Source organism: Phascolarctos cinereus, unplaced genomic scaffold (genome assembly GCF_003287225.1).
Source record: "Phascolarctos cinereus isolate Bilbo 61053 unplaced genomic scaffold, phaCin_HiC Scaffold_726;HRSCAF=1367, whole genome shotgun sequence".
NCBI classification, from domain to species: Eukaryota; Metazoa; Chordata; class Mammalia; order Diprotodontia; family Phascolarctidae; genus Phascolarctos; species Phascolarctos cinereus.
In genome coordinates, this window is record NW_027556098.1 from 162,050,698 (window position 1) to 162,068,919 (window position 18,222).

General features: G+C 34.4%; 1 protein-coding gene across 1 annotated transcript in view; it reads right to left on the reverse strand.

Annotated features, from left to right (window-relative positions):
• Nucleotides 1-18,222, reverse strand: part of LRP1B (LDL receptor related protein 1B) — a 2,172,360-nt gene that overhangs the window by 354,894 nt on the left and 1,799,244 nt on the right. The window contains 4 exon segments of the mRNA XM_020984719.1: nucleotides 7,768-7,949; nucleotides 10,118-10,240; nucleotides 15,479-15,564; nucleotides 17,947-18,130. Of these exon segments, the coding sequence (XP_020840378.1) occupies nucleotides 7,768-7,949; nucleotides 10,118-10,240; nucleotides 15,479-15,564; nucleotides 17,947-18,130 (575 nt within the window).

Genomic DNA, 18,222 nt, shown 5'->3' on the forward strand with positions numbered 1-18,222 from the left:
TGTGTCACCTTGGAGAAGTCACTTAACCTCTGTTTGCCTCAGTTTCCTCATCTGTAAAATGGAGATAATAGTACCTTGTCTCCTAGGGTTGCTGTAAGGATCAAATGAGATAATAATAGTAAAGCATTTAGCACAGTGTCTAGCATAAAGTAAGCATTATATAAATGTTAGTTATTACTATTAATTGCAAGTAAGATGGTACCATTTAATTCAATTATTAGCAATTATTTGGTGCCTACCATGTTGTGAGAATATAAAGACAGGAATGAAAACCATAAGAAATAGGTTGAGTGGACAAGTTTTAGGAGAGAAGATTCCAGCAGGATATCCAAAGGTAGATATTAGCATGCAGTGCAAGATATCACACTAGGGGACTGGGATGGAGGGAAGGAGGGAATGAATATGGATGTATATAGATTCAGGTGTCTCTCACTCCAATTCAATCCACATTTATTAAATGCCTATTATGTTCAAGGTATAGGCCAAGATCCTATGGATATAAATAGAAATTTTTAAGTACCTGTTCTAAAGGTAATTAAGTTATATTAGTTATCTTTTAAATTCTGACGTAGAGGCTATATCCCAAAGAGATCAAACAAATGGGAAAAGGACCCACATGTACAAAAATATTCATAGCAGCTCTTTTTGTGGTGGCAAAGAATTGGAAATTGAGAGGATGCCCACAAATTAGAGAATGGCTGAGCAAGTTGTGGTATATGAATGTAATGGAATACTACTGTGCTATAAGAAATGATGAACAGGTTGACTTCAGAAAAACCTGGAAAAGACTTGTATGGTCTGATGCTGAGTGAAGTGAGCAGAACCAAGAGGACTTTGTACACAATAACAGCCACGTTGTGCGACGACTAATATTGTTAAACTGGACCCTTCTCAGCATTACAAGGATCTAAGACATCTCCAGAGGCCTCAGGATGGAAAATGCTGTCCACATCCAAAGAAAGAACTATGGAAGTCGAATCTCAATCACTTATTTTTATCTTCTGTTGAATTTTGTTTCATCTTTCTGATGGTTCCTCCTATTGGTTTTAATTTTTACGTACAACTTCACTAATGTGGAAATATGTTAATAGGAATGTAAATGTAAAGCCTATATCAGATTGTGCAGCATCTTGGGGAGGGTGGGGGGAGGAAGGGGGAGAAAAATTTTCAACTCAAAAGCATATGGAAGTGATTGTTGATAAATCAAAATAAATTAATAAAACTAAATAAACAAATAAACAAATAAATAAATAAATAAATGAATAAATATAAATAAATGAATAAATAAATAAATAAATAAATTTTGACCTGGATCTTTGGTTTTATTGGTGTCAAAGATTGCTGGTATGGAAATCTTCTCTAGAAATGCAGATTGACAGCTTGTCTGCAGCTTTCAGTCTTAATATTGTGGGGGTCATTGAGATATAAAGTGACTTACCCTTGGTTGTTTATCTATGTTGGAGAAAAGGCTTCAACCCAGATCTTCTTGACTTTAAGGCCACCACATTGTCTATTATGTCATGCTGCCTATCAGAATCATATTTATAGATATAATTGAAGCAAACTCAATGGATTAGATTTCCAAGGGAGAAAGGGCAAAAGGGAGAATCAAAAGAGAAGGTAGGGGACACCCACATTTAGAAGAATTACTAGTGAAAAGGCCAGATTTTACCAGTAAAGGGACAAATGGGAGAGAATCATAGAGTCACACAGCCAGCTAGTAATTGCCTGGGGTAGAGTTCAAACTTGGGTCTTCCTAACTGCAAGTCAAGCATTCTCTCCATTAGACATCTAGCTGCTTCATCCTCAGACACTAAAACAGAAGAGGAGAAGATAGGTGAATATATACAGAAGTTTTCTGGTATTAAGAAGGGGAAGATGAGAGGCCTCATGATAAATGGCCTCACTCTTAGTAAAAGAGGACTAATAATTTTTTAAGATGGGGAGAAGTAGAGTTGAGGCTTAAGAGCAAAGGTAAAGGTTTGCACTTGTCACTGTGGGGAAGGTATTAGGGAGTTCATCAGTGATTAATATAAGGAGTTCCATAAAGTGACAAGATCTTAGTTTAGTTTAGATAAGTGAATTTTTAGAAAACTCATCCCAATTTTGTGAATTCTTCTAGTGGTGCTTTGTAGCTCAGGAACAGAAACACAGAAACTATGGTTGAAAATCAAGATAGTGGGAAAGTAGAAAGACAAAGAGATAAAGGATTAAAGGTTAGAGGACAGAGCATTATTGGAATGTCTGACTATAGACTTACAACTGCAAAGGTATAGAAATAAAACCTGAATGAAAACAATTATGATAACAAGGGCCAAAAGCTCACAATGAGGGTAGAGAACAGATTAAGTATGGTGAGGAGGAGGGAAACATATAATAACAGAAGACAAAATGAAAACTTTGGATTACAAGATCTTGTAAATAGAAGAGTTTTATTTAATTGTTAAGGTATAAGGTCTAAAAAAGTGTGGTTGAGATTTGTGTGATGATGGAGCAAATGGGAATTCAGGTTGATGAACTGGCAGGCCAGAGTGTTATAAGAATCACAATCATCAATCATGAAGTCATCAAGAAGGATGCCAAGGATTAGATGCAGAAGAAATGGTAAGTCAGTGCTAAAGTTACTGAGGACGACAGAAGAGTAGCCTTGATGTTGATAAAGGAAAGGTACAAAGATTTGGTCATTGTGATGTAATTGAATGATGAATTCAAAGATGGAAGATTTATTGATTGATGGACAATAGTTAGAGCTTGAATTGGCAGTGATGATCAAGCTGTATGTAGATTCTTCCTGTTGGCCCTGTGAGCTGAATTATGAAAGGAAGGCCAAGGGTCAAGTTGGTTAGTCAGGCAAAGGGGAAAGATGAATAAATTGATAAGAAAAATTCTTTTATCGCAATAAAGTTTGATCATAACGTTATTGAAATATAGAATAGTATATTATAGCTAGAAGCGATAAAAGTGCTTCAGTTATTTCCATTAGGCTTCAAAACAGTGATCTCTCCTGGGGAAAATCAAAAAAAGTCATGTTTTTCTTCATTAGAAATTCTTGCGGAACCCAACCTTCTCTAAGAGAAACATCACAGATGCCATCATTTGCATATATGAAACAACACACATGCAAATCAGAAATGGAAAGAGCCAATTGATTTCCCTCCAAAGAATGACATCAGTTTTAATGCTATTTCTTCCATTCCATTCAACAACTTTTATTAAGGCAATAAACAGTTGCTGGGGATATAAGGACAAATGCAAAACTCTGTCTACCCTCCAGGAGTTCACATTCTACTGTCTCTTTTTGAATGAGGTTCTAGTGCCTGAAGGGGTCCCGAGTGGAAAAAGTTTAAGAACCCCTCTATAGTAACTTTACCATATCTCCAAAAAATAGAAGTGATTGTGACATTTTTTGTGTCACATTCTGGGGGACTTGGATGGCAGCACAATTGAAAAACTATCATTTTAGTTTCCCATTTAGAAGTTGAATTTAATTGTTTCATAAAAATGGTTCAATTTTTATCAGCTACTAAGGTGGTAATATGCCACATTCACTTAGGAATCCAAATAGTATCAAAGAAAAAGAAAAGTGAAGGAGACTTTCATAATAGTCCCAGTAAATTACTACTTTGGTGTATTAATTGACAATTTTAATAGATGGGTTTATGTTGATGATAACCTGAGGCTGCTTTCTGTTTATGAGGTAATAATAATTATAACCTGGGAGAAATAATGTACAAAGCTGAATGCCGAGGTGTTTGTTAGCCTAGGATATCATTATTGCTTCATAAATAGGAATCCTTACAAGTCTATTATTATCAACCAAATATGCTTCCTTCATTTAGAAATTAAAGCTACTTCTTGAAATGTATTATATAGAAAAGGAAGTTACTTACAATGGTTCAAGACAACTGGATAGTGTCTTGGACACTCAGTAGTAAATTGGAGTGAAGAGGTCAAAAATCATTGCCCACTTCTGAATGAATACAGCTAATACAATTGCCTGCCATTCTTATATTTGAAAGGAACATATTAGAGAAATAGGGACTATTGTGTGACTCAGAATAACTGATCTGGTTGATCAAGAGCTGACATCATTCAAAAGTCATTGAAATGTCAAAGAAAACATTTCAAAAGTAAAAGAATGATGAAACAATTATAGTAACATTGTATAGGAGAAAAGCGCTTTGTAGCCTTAAACTACTATATAAATGCAAGGTATTGTTAATATTATCATTGTTATTATCTGTAATACAATCATCTTTCTAGGAGTCAAGGTAGTAATTTTAATAACTTAAATATATACAATGTAAAATAAAGGTATATAATTACAGACAGTGAAAATAAGATATCCTATAATATGGTCACTTTCCCACATAGAAATATGAAGAACAAGAAATAGACTCAATGTATTAGAAAGAAGAAGAAATCTCATCAGCATAATACAAGATGATTACAGAAATGCTGGAATGAACAATAATGTTTGAAATTAATTTAGATAACAGCAGATTCAAACTAGTGTAGTTACTATATTATTTGCTTCAGTTTGTGTTCTCTGTTTAAAAAAACTCTTCAATTTTGTTATATCAACAAGCCTACTAAACATACTGAATCTGTATTAATAAATTATTGTTGTAGTACATACAGAATCACTTTAAGTTGTAATGAGAAAAATATAAAACATGCCACCTCTACCTAATAATATAATTTAAAGCCAATGATTAATATAATCTGTAGCATTCTTGCAGCGGGGCGGAGGGACAGGAGGGAGTTGTATATCTGACAATGCCAATCAATTTATTAGAGGCAGCATGGACTTAAGAGTCTGAAGACTTAGTTTTGGACCTGGTTTCCCTACTCATTAGCTGTACTATCTTGAGTAAGTCGCTATATTTGAGGCTCTGTTTCATCACCTATAAAAAAGAATAGTTGTACTATTGACAACTTCTTCAGAGTGGGGAAATCAGATAACAATGTGCCAAAGGTAAATTCAAGATGAGCCAGAGTAATTATGATTATGGTAATACAAAAATTAGGATTTTGGTAAATGATATTACCAACATCAGAAGGGGAAATCATCAGAGAGGAAAACGGTGATTTTGGTTTTGTGTATGTTGAATTTGAAGTGCTGATGGAGATGTTCAACAAGCATTCTCACAATAAAGCTCGAGAGTCTGGGGCTGGGATTCTCGATTTAGAAATGGTCTACATGGAGATGTAAGCCAAACTACAGGAATAAGTGAGATCAGGAAAGGAGAAAAGAGAAGGCTGTGGAAAGAAACTTCAGGAATGTTAACACCTACTAGAAAAGCAAATAAAGAAAAGGTCAGTAAAATAAAAGTTCCCAGATGTCAAAATGATGTACATATACTTAAACACCACATTTCATTAGAATGTGTATTCATAAATTTAAAATTGAATATTCAATCATAAAGGACATATTTATTCACCAAACTAAAGAAACAAAAGCTTAAATAAATTTCAGCATGATATTTATGCAGCTTGCAACAATACAATAAAAAGGTAACATGTAATTAAAACACAATTCCACTCTAAAGATATTTCAAGGATACATTTGATATAATGTGATAGGGAATTGTAGAAAAATGAATTGTATAATCCTCTGAGATCTGCCCCATTGCAACACTAACACTTTGGAATGTTGATTTGTAGATAACAAAGCTTGGAAGGTTAGATAATATGTTGAATTAGGGGTGATAATACAAAAAGATCCTGATAGAAAAGAACATTGTGCCAAATCTAATTAAATGAAAATAAATAAAGACAAATGTCTTGCAGTGGGGTTCAAAAAATCAATTCCCCAAGTTCAGAATGGGGGAGATGTGATGATGGCAATTCATCTAAAAAAGATGGAGTTTTATTGGACTGCCAGCTCAATGTGAGTCAACAGTGAAATACAGTAGTTGGGGGAAAAAAACAACAACAAAAAATTATGGTTGTCTTAGGCTAAATCAAGAGGTATAGTATCCACCACATAGAGAGTGACACTGCCATTGTTCTTTGCACCCATCAGACCATATCTGGAGTGTTGTGTTCAGTTCTGGCCTAAAGAAAAAAAGAATGGAAAATAACAGATACCACCAAGTATTTAAAGGGAAATCATGCTGAAGAGTGATTAAATTTCTTTACCTTGGCCTCCTAGAACAGAACTAAGAACAACGATGGGAAACTGCCAAGAAGATTTAGATTTGAAATAAAGAAAAACTTGCTGCTATCCACCTCCAAAAGGAGAACGAATGAACTCTGAGTGCAAACTGAAGTACATTTTTAAAAATTTTCTTCATTTTTCTTGCTTTTTTTGTGACATTGTTAATATGGAAATATGTTTTGCATGATTTTACATGCATAATTGATATATTGTTTACCTTCTCAATATGTGGGGTAGGGGCTGGAGGAAGGAAGAGAAATTGGAATTGAAGTTTAAAAGAAAGAATGTTAAAAATAATAAACATGAAAAAAAGAAAGGAGAAAAATTTACTAATAATTATTGCTATCCAAAAATGGAATGGAATGCTTTCGAGGTAATGGATTCTCCCATATTGGATTTCTAAGATGGGAGGCTGAGTGATTGCTTCTTCGGTGTATGGTAGGAGGATTTCTAATTCAGATTCAGGTGGATGTTAAAGTACCCTGCAACTCTTAAGAGTCTGTGGCCTTCCTATCGCTATAAATCATTAGGATTGCCAAGCAGCAGTGATGGCTCAATAGGGATTGGAAAGTATGAATTGGTAGTAGGCCTAAGCAGAATGGCTATTTACATGTCATATCCCCCATTGGAAGATATGGTTCATAAAGAGAGTTTTTGGTTTTTGTTTCTTGCTTGTCTATTTGTTTGCCTTTTTTTTTTCTTTGTACCCCCAGCATTTAGGACAATGCTTAGCACATAGTACTTAACTTGACTGACTGACTGGGTACCCAAGTTCTGACTGGTAAACTTTTGCTTTATCTCTTTTCATCAACTTTTGTTTCTTCCTGACTGGTAACCCAGACTCCATCCCTGGATTCCTCAGATCTGACAAGTGATCTTTTGCCTTATCTTCCAGGGGTCTTAAACTGCCTTCCAGGCCTGCTCCACACCATGCTCTGGGCACACTTTCTGCCCCCTCCTTCTTTCTAATTCCCTTTTATGTGTTGTCTTTTCCTTTAGAATGTAAGCTCCTCAAAGGCAGTGGCTGTCTTGCTTGTTTGGATTTGTATTTTTAGTTCATAGAATAGTGCCTGATACATAAAATAAGCCCTTAATAACTGACCTCTCCACCTGTCTGTTGTGAATTTTATAATAATGCTTAGTACCTCAGGCTCTGGGTGTTAGAACCAAGCACAGGGACTTAAAATAAATTTTACCAGTCAGTGCTCCCCGAGCAAGTATACAAGTGCGAGGGCATATGAAACCTGGACATCTCTGAATACATTTAAATGCCTACTGAGAGAGCAACTACTTCTCAAATGTAAAAACAAAAAACAAACAAACACAAAAAATTAGTTACTTTTACCATACCACATTTAAGTTTTACCACACTACTGCTGGTGGTCACATTTCTGTTTTTAAAATCAGTTCCTATGAAATATGTGTGTATACATACATACATACATCATCAGATCACCAATATGAACTTTCCATGCTCTGACAGATAATGCCAATCTAATTGCCTTTTTTCCCACTTAACTGATTGAGTTATTATTGTTATGACTTGTTGTTATGTTAATACAGAAATATGACTGAAGGTAAAGTTTTATATTACTGGTACATACCCAGCCCGAGGATCTAAAGAAAGATCCCTGGGGAATTTCAGTCTTTTGCTCACAAGTATGGTAGGGTACAATCCATTGAGTTTGGATACTTCAATGATCCTTTTTTCTGTGTCAGACCAATAAAGGTTCTTCCCAATCCAATCAACAGCAAGTGCATTAGGAACTGCTGTGTTGTGCACTACCTAACATGAAAAAAAAGATTAAACTTGTTAAAAATACAAATGCTAGAGTAAGAACTGAACAATTATTACTTGATTTTTTTCAAAGATATAGGATGTGTATTCCAAACTTAGAAACTGAATTTAGACAAGATTGAAACCATACCATTTACTTCTGCATTTTTATTTACTTAGAGGTGAGAAATTATCCAATGTGTAACTCTGTTATTACATGGATACATTACAGAGAAGGAAAGAAAGATCAGTTTCCTCAGGGACATTGATTTAAATCTATAGGTGCCTATAATTTATTTATATATATATATATATATATATATATATATATATATATATATATATATATATACATAATTTATATATACTTATATTTATATATATGTAATTTATATATAAACATAATTTATATATATATATGTTTATGTTTATATATAAATTACATATATAAATATAAGTATATATAAATTATATATATACATAATTTATATATACTTATATTTATATATTGTAATTTATATATATACATAATTTATATATATATGTTTATGTTTATATATATGTAATTTATATATATAATTTATAATAATATAATTTAGATTAAGCAGAACTAATGCCAGAAGCAGGAAAGTCTGAAGACATCAGTTACATCCATGAAATGCACACAATAGACTAGAGGATGGAAACAGTCTGTGTTGTATGATCTAATTTTAAGATCAAAACTGGCATCAAGTCCCTACTACTTTCATAAAGGATATGCTGGGGTATGGCCAACTATTTCATAGTTGACCAAGGAAGCAGTAAGCCCTAGGGAAGAAAGATGCATTATGTGCAATTCTGTGGCCTCATACCAGGCTATAATAAAGTTGAGTGCAACAGTGGAAATGTGAAATGTATTCTAATAAAATCATGACTACTTTGTCTAAAACACCCAAGAGTCTTAAAATATATAAAATCAACCTGTATTATTTGATACTAACTTAAAAAAATGCATGACTTTCAGCGGTAAAGTTAAATTTAAGCCATCTATCACAAAGTGAAATATTTAATTGACTTTATTTGGTCTAACAATGTGGAAGGCAGCTAGGTGGTGCAGTGGAAAAAGTACCAGGTTTGGAGCCAGGAAAAAAAAAAAGAGTTTAAATGCAGCCTCTGACACTTATTAGCTGTATGAACCTAGACAAGTCACTTAATCCTATGTGCCTTAGTTTCTTCATTTGTAGAATGAGCTGGAGAAGGAATGGTTAATCATTCAGATATCTTTGCCAAGAAAACTCCAAATACAGTCACAAAGAGTTGGACTGGACTGAACAACAACATCAACATGGAAGGGTGGGGATTGATTGATTTTTTTTTTTAGTGAGATAACTGAATTAATTGGGTAAATATAATCTATGTTATAATGAGTTTCTGAAACATCTCCTAAAACCTTTGCCCTAAAGAAAAACTCACCCAATGTCTTATGCTTTTAAAATAGGCTATCTAAAATAGCTAATTATTACCAAGTTCTTTACACTTAAAAATTGCTTTATAACAGACTGTAATTCACGTCTCCATGGAGCTAATAATCTTTGGCAGAGATTATTTTGCTCTAAAACTCAGGATGATAAGGAAAGGGAGACAGTAATCCTAACTTGACCAACCTTTTCCATATCTGAAGTCGGAATATGAAATTTCAGCATAATTGTATTAATTACAACTTTTGTGATCTAACATATATATATATATATTCAATTATATCTATTTGTTGTGAATGAATTCTCATATTGCTATGTTTTCAATCTAGAACCTTTTCTTTAATTCTGTAATTACCAGTTCTCAAATTCAACTTATTCTGTACTATGTAAATCAAGACAATTGAATCTTGGGCTGTAATTAACTAAAACCAGAAGCATTCATCATGTTTTCTAGGGTTGTAATAAAAAGCTCAAATTATATTTACCCAATTTGATTTTATCTTATCACAGGTAATGTGCCCTAATGAAATATATAAGCATGAAAAAAGTCTCCTATTACCCTTTAAGTGTTTATCAACTCATAATGTACAGATGTGAAATTGAAGCCAATCTAATTCCCTATACAAGTTGGGTCATTACCATCAACTAACATTACCTATTCCATTCAACCATAATAATAACATTATTCTAGTAATTCCATCTCTGTTAGTTTCTAGTTACCTTAATGTCACTTCCATTTAGATACATCCTATTTATCCGGCTGCCATTGGGTCGGCTGGAATCAATCCAATAAATGAACTCTTCTCTGTAGTCAAAGTCTATAGCAATCACATTGTTTAATCCCTAAAATTAAAAGGAATAAATTTAAAATGTGATTTTATTTTGACATTTCATTTCATACAAATATTTTTCCAAAGCATGTTATGAGCTCACAGGTATAATCATATATTCACAAGCAAATGTCATATAATGATAGTCAAAATAAACAGCATTTACCAGCAATAAAAGAACCCAGTGTGCTTAGATCTTTCCATACTACGTATTTAAGATGGCTTCATGATTTATTTAGAAAAGTTATCAGAGTAGGCAACACAAAACTGTGTTACTGAAGATTTAAGGATAGCCTTGCATAGACATCATTTGAAAGACAGGGGAGAAGGCTTAGAAATTTTAGTTTCCCCATATGCTCTTGTCCCAACAACAACACAGATGAACTTTCTTCCCTTTCATGCTTCAAATAGCCCCTTAGGCGATACAGTATCATATTAGAATTTAAAAGATATAACCTTAGGTGTGGATTTGGCCAAAAGGGAACTGGGTAATCATCATCTGATTATTCTACATGGTTGAAATGTGAAGAAATGTCTCCCTTCAGACTAATGGTTATGCATTTTTTAGCAGGTAACACAACAGAAATGCAGTTGATGAGTTTCTGGCAGCTACAGATCTTTGGTTTGGCAGTTCTGCAGTCTGACTGATTTGATTTGGGGATTGTGTATCCAGATCCTGGGCATCTTCTTAGCTACATAGTTGTTCAAATGATTGCTTGGGGGTTATTTTCACTCTAACCTGTTGTTTGGGTTTATAGATTTACCAGCTCAGTGGACTAAAAGATCTTAGGTCAGAGTTTTAAACACATGGACTGGTTTTCCAATGTTCAAGAATGGTTTATGAATATGTAAAAAACTTGTGAATTAATAATTAACTGGGGTGAATGCCAGTGGGCAAAGTCCTCAGTGAAATACACTGTCATGTTACATCAGAAGACTGAGGCTAATTCTAATTAAAGCTAAAGTGGGTGGGCAGCTAGGTAGCACAGTGGGGAGTCAGGAGGACCTGAGTTCAAATCTAGCCTCAGACACTTACTAGCTGTGTGACTACCCGTCACTTAACCCTATTTGCCTGAGTTTCCTCATCTGTAAAATGAGCTAGAGAAGGAAACAGCAAAGCATTCCAGTATCTTTGCTAAGAAAACCACAAATGGGGTAGGGAAAACATCCATATGATTCATCTACAAAACAGTAGGTGGGTAGGGTACCAGTTTCTATTCAAATAGGTTTAGGAATCTCCTGAGGACCAAAAAAAAAAAAAAAGATAGCCAGCAGCTTATCTCTCAGGTTACTAGTAGGCCTTAGGGATCCCAGGAATTTAGATGTATTTTAGAATTTGTCTCAGAGTTTAACTATAAAGATAACTTAAATTTTATAGGGCTTTATAGTTCTTAGCCCTGGACTGGATATAAACACCAAATCAACTATAAAAATTACTCAGTGTTCCAAAATTTTCAATATGGTATAACAGAAAGATTGCTGGGGTTGGAGTCAGAGACCTAGGCCCATCATTTACTTCCTTGACCTTGTGGTAAATCACTTTCTCTGACAGTTTCCTCCTCCACAAAAAAAAGGAATTGCAATATACATAGATATATAATTAAAATATGATTATATTAATACTGTAGAGAGGCTACAATGTATAGAAAGTAAAGAGTTGGTCTCGGGTCAGTAAGTCCTAGGTTCAAGTTCTTCAAGCAAATGTCTAAGCCTATAATTTGCAGAGCAGGTAGAAATTTTTATCCATAGAGAGAATTTCTGCATTCTGAAATAGACTACACCAATGAAATTACAGGTTTATTCTCTACCCTATATGCTTTTTTTTTGTGAGGCAATCAGGGTTAAATGACTTGCCCAGGGTCACACAGCTAGTAAGCGTTATGTGTCTGAGGCTGCATTTGAACTCAGGTCCTCCTGACTCCAGGGCTGGTGTTCTATCCACTGGGCCACCTAGCTGCCCCCTTTACCCTATATTCTTATACTATCTATTTCACAAGATCATTAGAAATACCCAACTATAAAGTAGTTGTTGTTGTTGTTCAGCTGTTTCAGTTATGTCTGACTCTTTATAATACCATTTTGAGTTTTCTTGGCAAAGATACTAGAGTGTTTTTTTCCAGCTCATTTTATAGATGAGGAAATGGAGGCAGATAGGGTTAAATGATTTGCCCAGCATCATATAGCTCATAAGTGCCTGAGGCCACATTTGAACTCAGATCTTCCTAACTCCTAGTGCCTTATCCACTGTGCCACCTAGTTGTGGCAAAGATGTTATAGAAAAAGGGAAGTTTCTGATTTAAAACCTTTCCTATCCAGCTAGGTTTTATGCTGATAGGAGAGAGGATATAATTTTTCACCCTTATATCCCAAGCACATATACCCAAGTAGGTATTTAAGAAATGTTTTCATTAAATGGAATGGGAAGATTTGCATGACTGAAGATGATCCCGAGACTAGAACCAATCATAGGCTAGGGCCTTGTTAGACACTAAATATTCTAATAGCCAAAGCAACTATCTCCTTAGAGTACTTAGGGCTTATTAAGGCATTTCTGATAATATCAGTAGATCAGAACATGATGTTAACAAGGTCAAGTCTACTACAAAACGCCTATATTGACTAGTTAGTTTTATATGAGAAACATTCTGTTCTCCGGTGTCCAATTGCAATACAGAACCAGTGTTGAGCTCCACACAGACACATTACATTTGGTCACAACAAGTAACCAGCCAAGAGTACAATGATGACTCAATGTCTATCCTTCCTTGCTACTGGAAAACCAATTAAATCTGGAGTATCCTTAATGGCAATACCATTTGTGTGACCCTGGAGAAGTTACTTCATCTTCTGGTGCCCTTGTAAACCATTTTAAGTTTCCTAAAGATAGCATATTACTAACAATGGCAAATGCTAACCAATAATCACTGTTCTTCATAAGTCTTTATAAAACTAAAAATGTAGTATTTGGATACCTTAGCCATGCACACAATAAACACACAAGAAAATCTTTAGATCAAACTTGGGCACTAAGTATATAGGTTTAATGAAAATTCTAAATTATAACCAGTGTATTTCACATAGATTCAAATAATTGATTATAGAAGCGACCTACAAATATCAATGCTCTCTCTATTGCAATGGTCTCTCTCTCTCTCTCTCTCTCAGGAGGAACAATTTCACAGTGAAAGTTGTGAGGCCCTAAAATGAGACTATATTAGAAACACATATAATAATTCATAGAACTTCAGCAAATAATTGCCTATGGATGACAAAATTGTACTTCTTCTTTCTTTATATTAATGAATTTAGACAATGAAAAGCCAATTTGAATTTGACACATAAACTTTAACTGAGGCCACAAATACATGTGCAAAAATTTATACTGTGAATATATATGTGTATGTGTTTGTGCATATACATACACATATATGTGTGTATGTGTATGTGTATACCTATATGTGTATATATGTATTGTGCATGTGTGTATACATACATATCTATACATATATATGTCTTTCCAAGCAACTAGATGACACAGCAGATAGAACATTGTACCTGGAGTCAGGAAACCTGAGTTCAAATCCTCCTTCATTCACTAACTAGCTATATGACACTGAGCAAATCACTTAACCTCTGTGTATCTGAGTTCCTCAATCTGTAAAATAACAGCACCTAACCACAAGGGCTATAGTAACAATAAAATGAATTAATATTTATAAAACACTTTGCAAACCTTCAAGCGCTAGATAAGGGCTAGCTATTATAATCATTACATATATATATGAATTTATAATGTAAATATATGTATATACACACATATATACTAGGCCACACACACCACACACACACACACACACACTCCTATTTCACCAAGCTTGTCAATTTCTTCAGAAGTTTTATTCTTAATAGTATCCACAGAAAAGAAGAGTGCATTGTTCTCTTTATGGAATAGTAGGGAAGATACATTAAAATAGCTAGGGGGCATGGCCAAAGTAATGTCTGAAAGCTGCTGTTATCCCAGTGGTTTCAGAACTGAAAATTGGTTTCATCAAAATCCTATTTGCTTCTCTCATTTCTTTAGCTGAAGATTTGCACCCTTTGGTTCAAGATGATTAATTTGGGAAATTGTGTTGTGTTTCTCCACACAATTTCACTAGAATAAAAGGTACTGTTTAAATTGAATTGGTTAGCATTTCTGAAGCTACTTGATTAATTCTTATTCAAAAAAACCCTATGCTATTAAAAACACATTTTCTAAACTTGGTGTATATATTTAAGGTCTAGCGTACATAGATTAAAAAAAAAACTATTCTTTAGAATAACCTCCTTAGGGTTTAGAGGTCACCTTTGATTCTAAAAGGTTGTTACAGTGAATCAAAAGTCTTGGCAGTTGCTGCCAAACTGGTAACCATTAAAAATAAGCATAGAGGCAAGCCCTGTGTCTATCTATTAAGGACCAGTCTATCTAAATCCAAGGAGACTCACTGCCAAGGATTCTCCTTGAGAGATGGTCTCAATGCCAAAAGAGTATCTGGGTTTAAGGCAGCCAATCAGCACAGCATATACAGGACTGGGGTGGGGAAGATCTGAGTTTAAATCCAACCCGAGAAACTTACTAGCTGTGTGTGATGCTGAATGAGAAACACAGTTTCTGTCTGGCTCAGTTTCCCCATATAAAATGGGGATAACAACAGCTCCTATCTCTCAGGGTTGTTGTGATGATCAAATGAGATATAATAATTGTAAAGCAGTTGTCACAGCATCTGGCACATAGGACATGCTATATAAATGCTTATTCCATGCCTCCTCTTCTAGCCTCCCCTCACCTTACCCTGAGCAAACGCTAGCCTGCAACTTTTCTCACTTAGGTCATAGTAACTAAGTTAATTGCTATTTATGCAAAAAAATAAAAAGGGTTAATGAAACATGATTTCATTTCTTTCAGGATACGTAGAAAAAAATTGGGACTGGAAAATATATTTACTTTTTATGATGCATAATAGTCATTTTATACCTGTCATCTCCATATTAGACTTAGTTCAGTAAGAGCAGGGATCATATTTTATTTTTCTTTGTGTCCCCACACAGACATGTGAACCCTAATTTACTGTCAAAGTTTCTACATTAAGGTTAAAGAAAAAGTGCATACATTTTCCAAGTTGTGACAATATTTCTTGCTTCCCAATGGTACATCAGGAAACAAAACCAAATCAATAAGCATTAAAAATCAGTCATGATCATGCCACTGTACCTGTTTCAACAGTGTATAATTGGATCCATCAGTGCTAATTTTTCTTATTTCATGATGGTCTGCAAGAATTAAGAAGGGCTCTTCATCTAAATCCATGGGGGAAAAAAAGAATATATTAGACTAACTTTGTTAACATTGTTAACTTTTTCCCTCTGCTTTGACTGTATAAATACAATTATGTAAACTTTAAAATCTTAAATTATTAGTCACAAATAGATTATCCCACAGTCTGGATACATAGCAAATTGTAGAGAAATGTAAGTGGCCCAATGAACTTAAAGCATACAAACAGGTAATTTTAAGAAAGACCTGACTAGCACCTAGTAACAGTCAATCTATCATATCTCTTTTTCATCACTTACCTTGATAATTAGTGGATTTAAAACTAATTATTAAAAACACCATGGTTTTCTTTGGCTAAAATTTGACCTGATTGGATCTATAAACAGCATCTAATGCATACCTCACCCTTGAGGCAGATTCACAGCCCAAGACAAGTGATAGTCACTTTTATTTTTCTATATATTTAGAAAAGAATACTCCACATTTGGCTTAGTCACCCACAGAAATGTCTTACAGTCAGGAAATGTGTCCTTTAACCCTTTAAAGTTACTTTTTTACCTAAAGTTTTGATTTTATTCTCATTAGAGGAATAGTAGTATTCCTGAAAGTTTTCCATTTTCTTAAGGATGATTATCAAATTTCTTTAAGCTTTGTCTCCTCGAGGCTTCATTATCACAATTCTTTTCTTCCGGAGTCAAATTTTCCAATTCTTTGATCATCATGGTTTCCTTTCACCCTATCCTAGTTTTGTAAATTCCTTATTTAACTGTAAAACCTAGAATTAGATGAGATAAAGATTTGACAAGTCCCTAAATATACTGTCAGGTTTTCTTTAGTCCTCTCATCATCTAGCCTGACTTCCTAGACAAAATTTATTAGCATAATAAATGGGTCTTATTATTTGGGATACCATTTGTTTGGACAAGTAGTCTAAAAGCTAGTTGCTTTCTCTTATGGAGCTAATTTATGCAAAATGAATAATTTATTTACTTAGCTAAATTCCTTTAGTTTTAGAGCAGATACTGCTGATATTGATGAGAGTGGCATGCTAAATAGAAGATCTGATCTCAGTATCAGAAAGTCCTGAGTTCAGCTCTAATACATCCTTACTATATGACCCTGGGGAAGTTACTTAATCTTTTCATAACCAAAGGAACTTTCTAAGACTATAAATTGAAGAAAAGCATCTGGTCTTCAACAGTAGAGAGAATTTCGTTGTATCAATGAAATTTCTATTTCAACCTCCCCCAAAAAATGTATAACAGGTTTTGTTTTATACTTTGCAAAGCATGATATATAGTTTATTAGTCCCCATTTCACTTTTTAAGGTCTAGACTTTTTCAATAAAAAAATCAATAACATTTAGATAATTCCCCAATTCTGTTTTTTCACAAACAAAACATGTTTTCCTTCAACAACTAAGCATTTGAGCAATAGAAACTGATGCTTCACGCATGGTAATTTGAAATGCAAGAGATGACAAACTTCTCCCAGTTATTCATATTGGAGGATATCTATGGCATGGGCAGATTATTCACAAGCCTCCAGTTTACTCATAGCTTTCCCCAGGGCCATCCACAAAACTTTTATGCAAGCTTACACGAAAGAGCAAATTCAAATGGTTCACCTCCTTCCCATTTCTGATTCCACAATATTGATAAAAGTGCTAGCAGGAAGGGGAAAGTAGTCACAAACAGAACGGGAGAACAGAAAATCAGTGGAACTGGAGAATACACCAAACAGTTGTGGGGATAGCCCCAAAATAACCTAGAATGTAAACAATTCTAATCGGAATGGATTTTTCCCCCTACTGATGGACACAGCTTTGTTACCTAGTCAAAAACAGTTTCTCAGCTCTATTCTTTGCAGATTTCCAAAAAGGAAATTTTCCTTTAAAGCAAAGGTAGAGCCAATCTACTTCATGATTTAGCTTGTCAATGATTTAACATGAGTTACTAAAGCCCCTTTTTGTTTTATCACACACAAAAGTAAGGCAAGACACATTGTCACAACTCTGTTTTCTGATGGGGCAAAAAGCGAATTGGGCATTACAGTTCAGAGCCATGTCTTAGTAAGCTGTTTAAAATTCTAGGCCAAACATTCCCCGGAACATGTGACATAGCAGAGATGCCAGAGATACTTCTTTCTGTTGCTTCTGAGTACTCCCAGAGTCCAGTGAGCACTTAATAATTCAAAATATCATAATACACTGTAATTATGCACAAAGTAATATGTGTAAGGAATATAAAATCATAGTGAAGCAGATTCCCATATCCTAGTAAGCTAGGATTGATTTTGCTTCCTTGGAAGCATGCCAAAGGAAAATAGGCGATAAGAGAGGCTCCAAAACTCAAGGTGTTTATTTATAATTGGTGTTGCATCCATGGATAAATTCAGTGGCCTACCTGAGAGTGATTTGCAGCCATTTGGGTTATCTGGTTGTATTTCATACCCTTCTGTACAGAGGCACTTGTAGGTTCCATATGTATTAATGCATTGCTGACTACAAGGGAAACCTGAAGAGCATTCATCCATGTCCACACATGTTTTACCATCATCCTTCAGTTGAAATCCAGGCCAGCATTTACACTTGAAGAAAAAAAAAATCAATTCATTACCAATGACAGCATCTTAGACTATTCATATTCATAATATAACAAGTAAAATGAGATAATTTGCTT